At 43.0% G+C, this 12,257-nt stretch overlaps 1 protein-coding gene across 2 annotated transcripts in view; it reads right to left on the bottom strand.

The window, feature by feature from the left end:
• ITGA9 (integrin subunit alpha 9) overlaps positions 1 to 12,257 on the bottom strand; it is a 173,404-nt gene that overhangs the window by 125,963 nt on the left and 35,184 nt on the right. For both annotated transcript variants that reach the window (XM_088654274.1, XM_088654275.1), the window contains one exon: positions 11,528 to 11,688. In XM_088654274.1, the coding sequence (XP_088510400.1) occupies positions 11,528 to 11,688 (161 nt within the window). The remainder of the gene's footprint in view (positions 1 to 11,527; positions 11,689 to 12,257) is intronic.

The raw sequence follows: 12,257 nt of genomic DNA on the forward strand, positions 1-12,257 counted from the left end.
ATACGAAGATTGTTCTCAAACCTGTAATTTACATGATATGCTATGAATGGCCTAAAGAAAGGGAAAGGTTTCTTTTCAAACATAGTAGGTAAGGTACTATTATGGAAGCAACCACAGGACCAATGGGTACACTTCCAGCAAGGTGAATTCCTAAATCATCTGAAGAAGTGTGTATGTACACGAAAGCTCATATCAATGACAAACTTAGTTGGTCTCTAAGGTGCTACTGGAAGGATTTTTTTTTATTTTGTTTCTCCTAAATCAATATTGCCTTGTTTTGGAAGAAAACAGTGTGTTCTAGTGTTTTAGACCTGTATGCAATTTTATTCTTATTCTTCTTCGCTCATAGTTTTCTTTGTAAAACTTTTAAATATAAATGTGGAGGGTCGGTCTTTGGAGTATTTAGCATTCAACACATCAACTTTATTAAAGACGTTGAAAAAAGGCACACATGCTGCAGAATGAACTTGATAAATCCCACTCTATATACGGACCATGCTTGAATGTTGAGCCACTTATGAAATATCAAGGCCAGGAAATAAAAATGCACACTCAAAGGTACCATATTAACGTTGTAAAGCCCAACCCTAAACCTCCCACTATTCATAAAAATAACTTTACTACACTGTTATGCGCTATGAGGCAATCACCATGAAATCTCCACCAGAGTTACAAGTTCTAAACGTCTCGAGCCAAGTCATAAATTTGCAAGGAAAGAACTTAGAATCTCCTCCAAAAGCTAGAAAGACTGACAGGAGTGCTGACTCCGCCCCCGATCCAATGACACTCTGATTTCTGCCTTTTGGTATTTTACAAAGATTTCAGAAAGACGGGAATGTCATTGGTTCTCTTAAGGAACACTGAAAGTCACAGTAACATGGAATCATAGAAATGTAGAGCTGGAAGTGCAGGAATCTCAACTAAAGCATCCATGGCAGATGGCCATCCAAGCTCTCTCATGGATGCTCAGAGGTTATATAAGACTGTTTAGTCTAAGAATAACCAATTTAGTACCCTTCAGGTGCTGCTAGACTGCAGCTGCCATTATCCCTGATCACTGGCAATACTGGCTGGGGCTAATGGAAATTTTAGTCCAAGAACACCTGCAAGGCAACATGCTTGCTTCCCCCTGCATAGTCTATAGATGTATAAGGGAGGGAGGGAGAAAAACCTTATAATTTGGCCCAGCCAGCCCAAATTCAGTGAGCTCTAAAGGAGTAGTTTGGCTGGCTGAGAGAACGGGGCAAGTTATCTGAGAAACATTCATATTATATAACATAAAAAGTGTTCTATCTAGTAATTTGTGAGCCAATTCACAAAAACAAAATGGCACATTTTAAAAAATGGAGCCAAGACAAGTTTGGCACATGGGGAAGCCAATATTGTTCCCTCACATGTCCTGTTCAAAAATCAAGGTGTTCTGCCACCATATGGGTGGTATTCAATGAAGTTTTACTCAGAGTAAAATGGGATAATATTTACAGTGAAGACAAGCTAAAGAGACTGAAGAAATGCCTAACTTAAGCAGCCCAAAACCTATGTAGTTAAGGTGTCATTCTCCATTTGTGTAAATTCCAAGGTTCTCACGTTTATGCGATTTGCACAAATTAAAATATTCTAACACAGAAAAACAGCTTCTCTTCCCCCCCCCTCTGTTCTGAAACACTGGTGGAGGGAAGGATTCCAGCTTTACACTCACTGTCTGCACAGTCATTCTTGGCTAGCAGGCATCCAGGGGGAGAGATGAACTCTTCACACCCGAGTGAGGAGATGGAAAATGTTGTGTTTGTTTAGTTAACAGTTTTACAGCCACTCAGCCTCATCTAGGAGGGACATTCGGTACAATGGACTTGCAGCACGTTCTTCACATGGATCCGGATAGCAAAGACGCACACGATTCACCAAAATAGCACATTTGTCTAAATAAATCTCAAAAAAGAAGAAGAAAGGAAGATCACCCCTATCCATTTTTGGAGCAGAGCAAAAACATGATGTATTTCTGGGAGAACAAAATAAACAAATTCAAAGAATATAAGCCTTGGCCCCAAATCACTGGGCTGATCCTTGCTACAGTCGTCATTTTTGGCAAAGCAGCTCTGGGTCTTTGGTCTTACGTACTGCATTTATAAGATTCCAGGGGAAGAATGCAATAGATCACCTCCCCCCACTTGCCTCTGGGATCTCCATGATCTGAAACACTGCAATAGTCTTGGTATTGGTGACTGTGCATGAATGCACAAATGCATACAAAACTCTGGTAATTTTAAACCCTCCCTGCCTCCCTTTATGCAAATCTTCCAAGAATCGTTTGCCAAAAGAGCTGCTCACCAAAATCACAATATCATCAGCTCAGCTCTGTCAATGCTGAATGTCTAAATGCAGAAGTGCAATTCTAAGAGAAGCACATATCCATGGAAAGTGTCCTTTATTTAGTGCCACTTTTTGTGAATCTAGGTTTGGCCTCATTGAGGGGCAATATTTCAATATGAGTAGGAAAATGAGAGTACCCCTAAACATTTTTTTAAAGGGAAAAAGCACTGATTATATCATTGCCTGGTTGTCATTTATCTGCCTGGTTTTTTAAATGATTGTGTTGAGTATACAGATCTGTAACCCATCCTGGAATTGCATTTGCAATGAAGCATTGATAAGAAATGTTTTAAATGTAAATAAATATATAAATTCCCAAAGTAAAATGGAAATGGGTGTCTTTTACTCAGAGTTCTTCTAGGAAGTTATTCTAGCTAAGTCAGAAAATTGAAAAACGCTGCCACGCATCATTTTGCAGACCATTTTCAGTTTCAGTGACAATTTGAATCCCAGCCTCAATGCATTCTTTACCTTGAGGAAACTGATAAGGACATCGCAAGCCAACTGGGTCAGAAGAACAGATGCTCACTAAATTGTAGATCTGTCACTGCCACTAAATACTTTCCCCTCTCTCCCTCACGCATGCACACACATAGTTTCCAAATGTGCAATGCCAGCCAAATGGACCTTGCCCTTTACCGGGCATGTAGCCTGCATCCCAATTCCAGCATAACCAAGCCTGGCAGACAGCATGCAAAGCTCCTTACATTTGTATTCCTTGGAGATAAGACTAATTGCCTAGCAAAATAATTGCCTTTTAAGTCCAAGCTATTCGCGAAGACTAGTGGCAGAAGGGGGTAAAGGCAAAATATTATTTCTAGGACCAAATACATTTAACAGGGTCAGCTTACAATGACACGGCTATGCTCAGGAATAAACTAGATCACGGTGGTCCAACTTTTCATAGCAAGTGGGATGCAATAGTACTTTAACACGGAACCCACAGTCTGCACACTGCCTTTTCATGTAGATGGGGGAGAACAAGGCCAAAATGTGATGCCCCCTCCCCCCCCAGCCCTGGAACTGGCTTCCCAAAGCTGGCTAAGTGAGGTGCTGGGCTTTGGGAAGGAGGTGCAAGGCTCTGGCACGGTCCTGGAGCCCTCCCACCTCCTTCCCAAAGCTGGAGAAGCACTAACTAGGTTCTGGGAAAGAGGAAGGAGGATTCTAGGACCCTGTCAGAGTTCTCATGGCTCCTTCCCAAAGTCCAATGTCTCACTTACCCGACGTTGTGAAAGGGCTGCAGGGGAGCATCAAATGTTGCCGAGGGCCTCCCCAAAAGGGCTTCAAAGGCCACATGCGGCCCTCAGGCCATGTGTTGGACCACCCTGACCTAGATGAACCAAACCACTAGAAGAAAACATGATCTCTGTAGCTCCGTCTTTAATATGCAAGCATCAGTCTGCATATGCTAAGGCTTATTTTTACACTCTTGCCCATTTCAGCAGATCAAGCTGGCAATAAAAAACAAAAGTTTTGATTTTTCCTGGTCAGTTTGCCACCCTGCACTTAGAAACAAATCCTTCCTAACAACTTCACCCACAGCAGTCACCGCCAGGTGCCTCAGCAAGTTAATTAGCTGCGTTGTTCTAAAGTGCATTTCACCAGGTGGTTTTGGGTGATGAGATTTAGTCTTTGTGTTCATTAGTACTGGGGTGCAACAGTATGTTCAGGTTGCCTCCTAAGGTTGTCAGCCACCTGCACATTTCCAGTTAGAAATCTGGGCAGATTTGTGGGGGGAGGAGGAGGACGAGTTTAACAAACCCCAAGCAAGACGCATCCGCTTCTGCTCTTCTGCGTTACTAAGACCAAAAGAAGAATTGGTGTGAGGAAGAAGCGGGTATACCCTCTTCAAAGAGGATGCACCCGTACTTATGAACTGTTTTGCTTTGTGAATGCCACAAGAACATGGTCAGCTTGTTTCCATTCCAAGAGTACTTGTCTGCCACTTCAGACCACTTATGGCTATTTGCACCATCAGAAGCAGAGCTAAGAAAAGGCAAGAGCGCTATGCTGCTGCAGATCCACCTAGGCAATGTTAGGAGGCGGCCACAGATGATCAAGCCATTCTAGATGCCTGTCATATGGTGCCGATATTTAGGACCATGTTTGGGTTGAGTTTAGCAGCAACATATATCCATCACCTCAAGTAGGCAGTTAATGTTAAGGCATCATGGGGCTGTTTAAGACATCCTGCCAAACCATAAAGATAAAAGTACCTAGAAGACATAAACGCTGTGTCTGATTTAATTGGAGGCTGCGTTAAGCAGAAGCTGTTTCAGGGGCCTGGCTTCTGAGCAGCAACAAGAAATGATTGATAGCAGTTACTAGCTCTGCTGGCTCCCCCTTTGGCTGGACACAAGCTGCATAGGTCATCTAGAATAAACTTAGGGATCAAACAAGAAGTTTATCGTCACTATGCTAGCCTTGCGATTGCTAAAGGATGAGGAGGATGAGGGATATTTATGACTACACAAAGGAGAGCACCATTTTCCTCTTTCAATCCAGAGTCACTGTGAAACGATTCTGATCCACTCCCAATGGCTTCGGTGCACAATTTTTAGAGTTATGGGTAGAATGTGTCTCAAATATAGCACTTCAATAAAAATATTAAGACCCAAGTTCAGCTTACTCCACTGCTTTCAATTGTTTTCACATTTGGGTTTCACCAGGGCTGAGCAACTTTATCTCGCACGCCTGAAGCCAAGCCACAGAAAAATAAGAGTCAAGCCACAGACACACAAACACTGACAGACATAAAGGCTCCTTTGTCCCCAACTTCTGAAACCACAATAATTATTCTGCTCCATTTCCATATATTCTGCTGAATTCATTTCCCCCTAATTTTCAGCATGCCTTGCTAAATACCTTCTAAAAGAAATGCTACTGCAGTGTGTCATGAGGATCTTTTGCTTAATGTGATTTGTTTCTAATGGACTGCTAATGGTCAGTTGACAATTCCAGAGCTCACAGAAGAAGGCTTTGAAAAGCCAGAAGATGCTGACTCCTCCCAGGAGCATGAGAAGGCTAGGTGGATATTAATGAAGACAGATCAGGGATGGAGAACTTGCTAGTCCTCCAGCTGTTGCTAGGTAGGCTACAACTCCCATCATCACTGATCACTGACCATGCTGATCGGGGCTGGTGGGAGCTGTAGTCCAACATCATCTGAAGGGCCACAAGTTCCCGATCTCTGCCTTAGACCCTTGAGCAGGACTTTGGAGAACACATTGCCATTGTGATGTAGCTAGCAAAAGGAGATACAAGCCTGAGCTTGCTAGAAATAATGGGGGGCAGGCACTCTCCAGGTCAATGTTGTTTGTTTTGCAGGAGGAACTGATGCTGCATTCCAGACTTTCACCATGCCTGGGTCTTTGCCTGCTCCCCCATACTCAACGTAGACATTTGCAAGTAAGCTGATATCACAATAAGCCTCCTGTGCTTCCCTCCTAAGAAAACAAGCCTTGTAACTGCTGCTCCTAACCGCATGGGGAAGTGGGGAGAAGCACGTGCGTGAAACAATGCAATTGTTGGAAGAAAGCCGAATGCTTTTCAAAATAATTTCCAAATCCCTCTGAAGTTAACTCTCCGGGGCAAGAAAGGGAAAGAAAGAAGCAGCTGTTGTATCTTGCTACTGAGCTGGAAGGAGGAGAGGTATTAGTGCCAGCTTAAAATAATACAATAACTTAGAAAAATGTTTCGTGAAATGATTTTTAAACACTTTGGGCTAACAAGAAGACTCTAGCATTTGAAGACAAGAATGCAGAAGGGCAACAGTCTGGTAAGAGAAAGGTTAGCTGCATATATATGAAAAGGCATTAGTGCTTGGAAAATATACAGTGCCCAGATAAAGACAGGGATACAAACCCAAAGATACCATTTCTATTGCTTTTAGTGAAATGTACACATAACCATGCCACAACATGGCCCCTGTGCAGAGATAATATTATCTATTCCTTCTCTCTCTTCATGACCAGCAGCACAAGGCAAAGTGTCCCTCAAAGGCAACTGGGCATGAAAAAGCATAAACACATCTGTGTGTGTTGCAGTTAATCCTTTGTCTTTTGCCTGCAACTATCAACAGATGCTGGCCAGAGTCAGAGATTCAAAAAAGGTTCAAAAGAGTGGTGCTAGTTACATGCACAAATAGCCTAGCACACCAGTACAACTAGCTTGCCCCAATAAACATTTGTGGGATCATGGTTGGAGGTTCAACTATGCGACAGATATCATGCCAAAAGAGCCCAACTGTACTCTCAGAATGACTGTTCGAAAAGGACAGCCACATATTTATTTGCCCTGGACAGAGCTTTGTGCCAACACCAGCCCAGGATGAATGGCAGCTGTACCTGACTCTCAACCTGGACATCATGCATTCCAGCAGCTAGTGATGAGGACGCTGGAATCTAAACAGCAGCATGCAGAAGGTACTACTCTGTTGGCCAAGCTCCCAGCATTTATATCAGACCTAGCCAATCCCCAGGCTTCATATTATCTGCCAACTCCAGGGGTTGATGCTGTATACCCCAATTCTGAAGAGAGTTCTGAGGTCAAAGCTCCTACTGTTGATAGTAGCTCACTAAGCCAAACTCTAGGCTCAGATTATAACCTTCATGTTGAGATGCTCAAGTTTTCGGCACCACAGATGTACAGTGTGCAACCTCTTCCCAACAAAGCACCATGTGATCTAGCTCATGAACTGAGAGTCTGTGTCCCCTTTCAGGTGTTGTTGGACTACAGATTCCATCATCCCTGAAAAGTGGCTATGCTAGCTGGGACTGATGGGAACTGGAGTTAAACATCAGGATGGCCACAGTTCTCCATTCCTCTATAACATGCAGACACATCTGCTCAAGCAGCAGCTATCCCAACAGAAATCCTGTGATCTTCTGTGAATGGCCAAGATTCCTAGCACACAGGAATCAGAACTATATATTTTTTTTCTAATTTCCTTTAGTAATCAACAAGTGAATCAACAAAGGCAGGGCTACTACTAAAGAAAAGCAGAATCAGATATTAAAAGAAATGACTCAATTCCTGTTTTCTAAAACTGATCCCTGTTTTCCTCCCAAAAATTGAAATTGATGTTTGATATTCTCCAATAAAAAAAATAAACACGCATAGATAGATAAGAGGTGCGTCCCTTTTACTAGACCAAGCAGTGGCACACCCGAATAATAAAAACATTAGGAAATGGAAAGCTCATGATCAAGGGTCTTTCTGGAAGTGCAATTCCTGCAGCCACCCTAAAGCAGAAATATTACAAAAGCTCTGTGGCTTGGGAGTGCTGTTGCAGATTGCAAAATCCCATTAACTAGGAAAAGAATTAAGCCAATAGACATTAAAGGATCTTGCATTATAAAATATACATGGCCCATTTAATTTAACAATATCCTGTTTCATCTGAATGTATTAGCACATTGTATATTTAAGAAATGAAACATGGTGTATTTTGAAACTGCAATACATTTGTAACATTGCTCACTCATCTCTAACATCTGGCTTTAGCTGGAAGCTGAGAAAACAAGAGTTTTTACTGCGGAAACTATGGAGAATCAATGGGAAAACTCGATGGAGTGTTTGTTTGCTAAGACAGTTAGCGGTAAACTTCTCTCCCATTGATAACTCAATTGCATGAGGAACTGTCCAGCAGATGCTAACAGAACAACATTCGTGGCAAATGTTAACTTAAGAAAGGTAGTGATGGGCTTCAACATATATATATTGTTTCTAACTGCCTAAAATCTACTAGTTCGATTTCCTATTGCCCTGATCAGCAACTAATTTTTCCATTCCATCAGGGCACAGGGAACAGAGAAAGAAGCATCAGCTCTCTTGAGCGATAAGCTGCACTGAGCTCTCGTCTCCCTGAACGTATTCATTTCATTCAGCCCATACAGTACCTTTTCCTTTTGTGCCATGTCTCTTGGATTTTAAGCCTGAGGGTGTTGCTTCTAAGCCCTACTCCAGGAGCATTTCCTTCTTAAGAGAGGGGGTAAAATGCTTCAAGGAAATGAGTACATTTTGGCAGGGGCCTTTTCACACTAAGCCAGGACTGGGGACTGATAGCATTAACTCCACTTATTGGCTCACTCCCATGCAAGCCAAAGCACACAAGCCAGCTTTTCAATCCCTTCTCCTCAGCGTAAACTGTCTTACCAAAACAGGAAGCTATCTCCCCAAAGAGTAAAGTGGCCTAGGCAGTGTCAAGGCCTGAAAAATTCACAGCGGAATGACCAGAAGCTCATTTACGGCCCTTTGGGCCCAGTCTGTTGTTTTAAGAGCACAATCCACATAACCTTTTCCATTTTGCTCTACCCTGTTGGCTGTATGTGGTCCAAATGCCTATTTTCAGAAAGGGAAAGTAAGGTACGTATATTAGAAGAAGTCACAGCAGCAAGAAAATAAATAGCCATTTTTAAAAGAAGGCTGTTTCATGTTGACCATGTTACAACAAAGATAGTAGATGGGGTTTTGGAACACATGTAAAATTATGAAGGCAATCTCTTACAGCACGTTACAGAACACTGAACTGTTTGTGGCAGTTAATTGAGCAATGTTTCTCTCCCTGACCTCTTTACCATATATATCTCCTAAGTAATCATGACCCCTTCACCCAGCCTTCTTCAGTTTTCAAGGCTCTTCCATATGACAAACATTGAACGGTCAATACTGGAGCACAGACTGTCCAGGACCTTCGCTCCTATCACTTCCCATCCTTCACTGTACAAGCAAATGAACATTCCTGCAATTTTTAGAGCTAGGAAAATAAAATCAGCACTCTGAATGGCCAGGGTGGGGAACCTGTGGACCGTTAGATGCACCTGGACTACAATTCCCATCACTCCTGGCCATTGGCCATGCTGGCTAGGGCTGATGGGGGTTGGAGTCCCACAATATCTAGAAAGCTGCAGGTTCCCCACTCCTACTGTATGGCTTCCCATCTCTCTCACTTCTCCAAAATAACATTGAACGTTGCCCTTTTTGCCTTCAATTATCTAAGCAGCTGCAATTCCCAACAGACTTCAGCAGGCAATTGTTCATCTCCTTGAAGCATATCTCACTCAAGATAATTATCTAGGGGGAAAATGGTAACGGTACAAAAAGGTGGGGTTGTTTTTGGAGGGACATGCTCTTCCTCTTGAGCAGGCATCCCCAACCTGCAGCCCTCCAGATGTTTTGGCCTACAACTCCCATGATCCCTAGCTAACAGGACAAGTGATCAGGGATGATGGGAATTGTAGTCCAAAATATCTGAAGGGCCGAAGGTTGGGGGTGCCTGCTCTTGAGAGTTTCCCCTAATAAGGAAATACCTCTACAACAAGAACAAGCAGAAAATATGTTTTGTTAAGACGTTTAGATGAACTGACCTACAGTCCAGGAATGTTTTAGATCAAAGCAAACTCCATTGATTCACATAGTAGCTGAGCAAGGAACTATATTGAAAACAATATTGTTGCAGTTACACACCACCCCGATCTCCGAGCAGTGAAAGATTCCATGGGTTCCAAGCGCTTACACAGCGTTTGTGTTTCCTTTGGGAACGAGGCAAGTGGAGATTGTGCTGTCTTTGCGATGCACAGTTTAGTTGCACATATATACAACCTGAGCCTACGATGGAGGGCATCAATAACCCGAAAGGGTCTTGTTTCTCCCGTGGCCACAGACTTGGATTCAAAGAGAAATCAAAAGTTGCTCTGACTCTCCAGCTCACCCTCATTGCAAACTCTGCCTTCAACTCTGGCTTTGTCTATTGAGGGAGGAGGCTCCACCCCTTTGCTGCCCCCCACCAAGCTCCTTAATCCCCCAGGAAACTACCTTGGCTATGCTAGGAATTATAAAGCTTGATTAGCTTTTAACACTTGCTGGATCCAGGGATTAGAGGGATCTGGCATTAATTAATGCCACTCCTCAAACTCATAACAATACCAAAGAGGAATACCAAGTCATGCATATTTACATGCCTGCTTAAAGTTTTCTGGAACAGTAATGTTCCACATGAAAAGAAGCTTATTAGGACAGACAGGGGTGGTCTACCAAAATCGTGGGGGGGGGGGAGAGAGAGCTGATAAGTGAATGGATGGATTCTCCTCTAGGGACAAGAGCAGCTTCCTGACAGAATTAGCCATTTTGCATCAACTCCTTACTGGAGTCAAACAATTGTGCATTGGAGTCTTATTGCAAATAAAGCTAAGCAAATTAAAACCACTGTACTTGAGAAAGGAAAGCAGCAAGAATAACCAATGCCACAGCAGAGAAAAGTATCTATTTGCAGACGTGGGAAAGGGGACGAGTTCAGGGTCTTTTGAGATAATGCATTTGCTATACGGAAATGAACCAATTGTTACTTGGTTGTTGCAGGAAATCCAAACTTTTTTTCTTCTGCGAATTCTACATTTTCAGGGGAGATCTAGACGTCTTTCCTCAGGGTGGAGCATCAGCTGGAGACACTCTTTCTTTCCAACATTTGTTGTATACGTTCAACAACTGTATATAAAACGCCCAAGTCTTGCCATTACAACGCAATCCATCCTATTTGGAAGTGTGTCCAGCAAGTTTAGTAGGGCTTACACCCAGGTCAGTCTTAGTAACAGGGAACATTTTAGTGATGAGGGCTGGCCTAGGAAATTTTGCTGCCTGCATTAACTCTCCCCCTCACATATTCCATGGTTACCAGTGCTGAATCTTATTTCCAACACTGGCGCCATTAACAGCTTCCTTCACTGCAGGCTAGCTTAGGAGGGATGGGGCAGGCTTTGTGTCACAAACAATTCTGTCCTCCATCGCTTTTCTGCCATCTCCCAATAGTAGGGCTGGCCCTGATTAACTGAACTACCACATGCAGACTAATTTGATCCATAGAATAATAGAATCATAGAGTTGGAAGAGACCACATGGGCCATCCAGTCCAACCCCCTGCCGAGCAGGAAACACCATCAAAGCATTCTTGACATATGCCTGTCAAAGCCTCTGCTTAAAGACCTCCAAAGAAGGAGACTCCACCACACTCCTTGGTAGCAAATTCCACTGCCGAACAGCTCTTACTGTCAGGAAGTTCTTCCTAATGTTTAGGTGGAATCTTCTTTCTTGTAGTTTGAATCCAACAACTGCAAAGACAAGAAGGTTCAACTCATAAATAATATAGGGGAAATGGACTGACCTTCACATAGGCTAGGTACTGTTTGCACTTCTGCTGCATATAGGACAGCTGGAACTGCTCTGTGATCTGGCCCACTGCTTCTCCGGAAGAAACAAAGTAAACCCTGATGGGATGGCCCTTTTCCTTCTTTGCCACATCTGCCGTCAGGTTGCAGTTCAATCCTAAAAAAAAGAAAAAGAAAAATTAACATGAGGGCAATCGTTACATAGAGGTACAATGGTGCCTCGCTTAACGAATGCCCTGCTTAACGAAATTTCCGCTTAACGAAAGGTTTTTTTCTAGCGGAGGTTGCCTCGCTAGACGAATTCGTTTTATGAAAAATTCATCTAGCGAATTGCGGTTTCCCATAGGAATGCATTGAAATTCAATTAATGCGTTCCTATGGGCAAAAAAAATTCAAAAAAATTTCAATGCATTCCTATGGGATTCGCTAGACGAATTTTTCGTTATAAGAAAAGACCCGTGGAACGAATTAAATTCGTCTAGCGAGGCACCACTGTATATGTCTTTAGGATTGCACCACACTGACCTCTGCCATTCAGCAACAGGTCCTTATCTGCAACAGCTTTGGGTGGCTTTTAAAGGCAATTGAACAAATTCCATGGAGGATAAGACTATCAATGCTACCAGACATGATGGCCATGCTCCGTCTCCGGGGTCAAAGTGCTTCTGAATAGCACTTGCTGGAAACCACAGTAGGGCTCTTGCACTCGAGTCCTGCTTGCAGGTT

This window comes from Zootoca vivipara, chromosome 11, assembly GCF_965207765.1.
Source record: "Zootoca vivipara chromosome 11, rZooViv2.hap1.1, whole genome shotgun sequence".
NCBI lineage: Eukaryota > Metazoa > Chordata > Lepidosauria > Squamata > Lacertidae > Zootoca > Zootoca vivipara.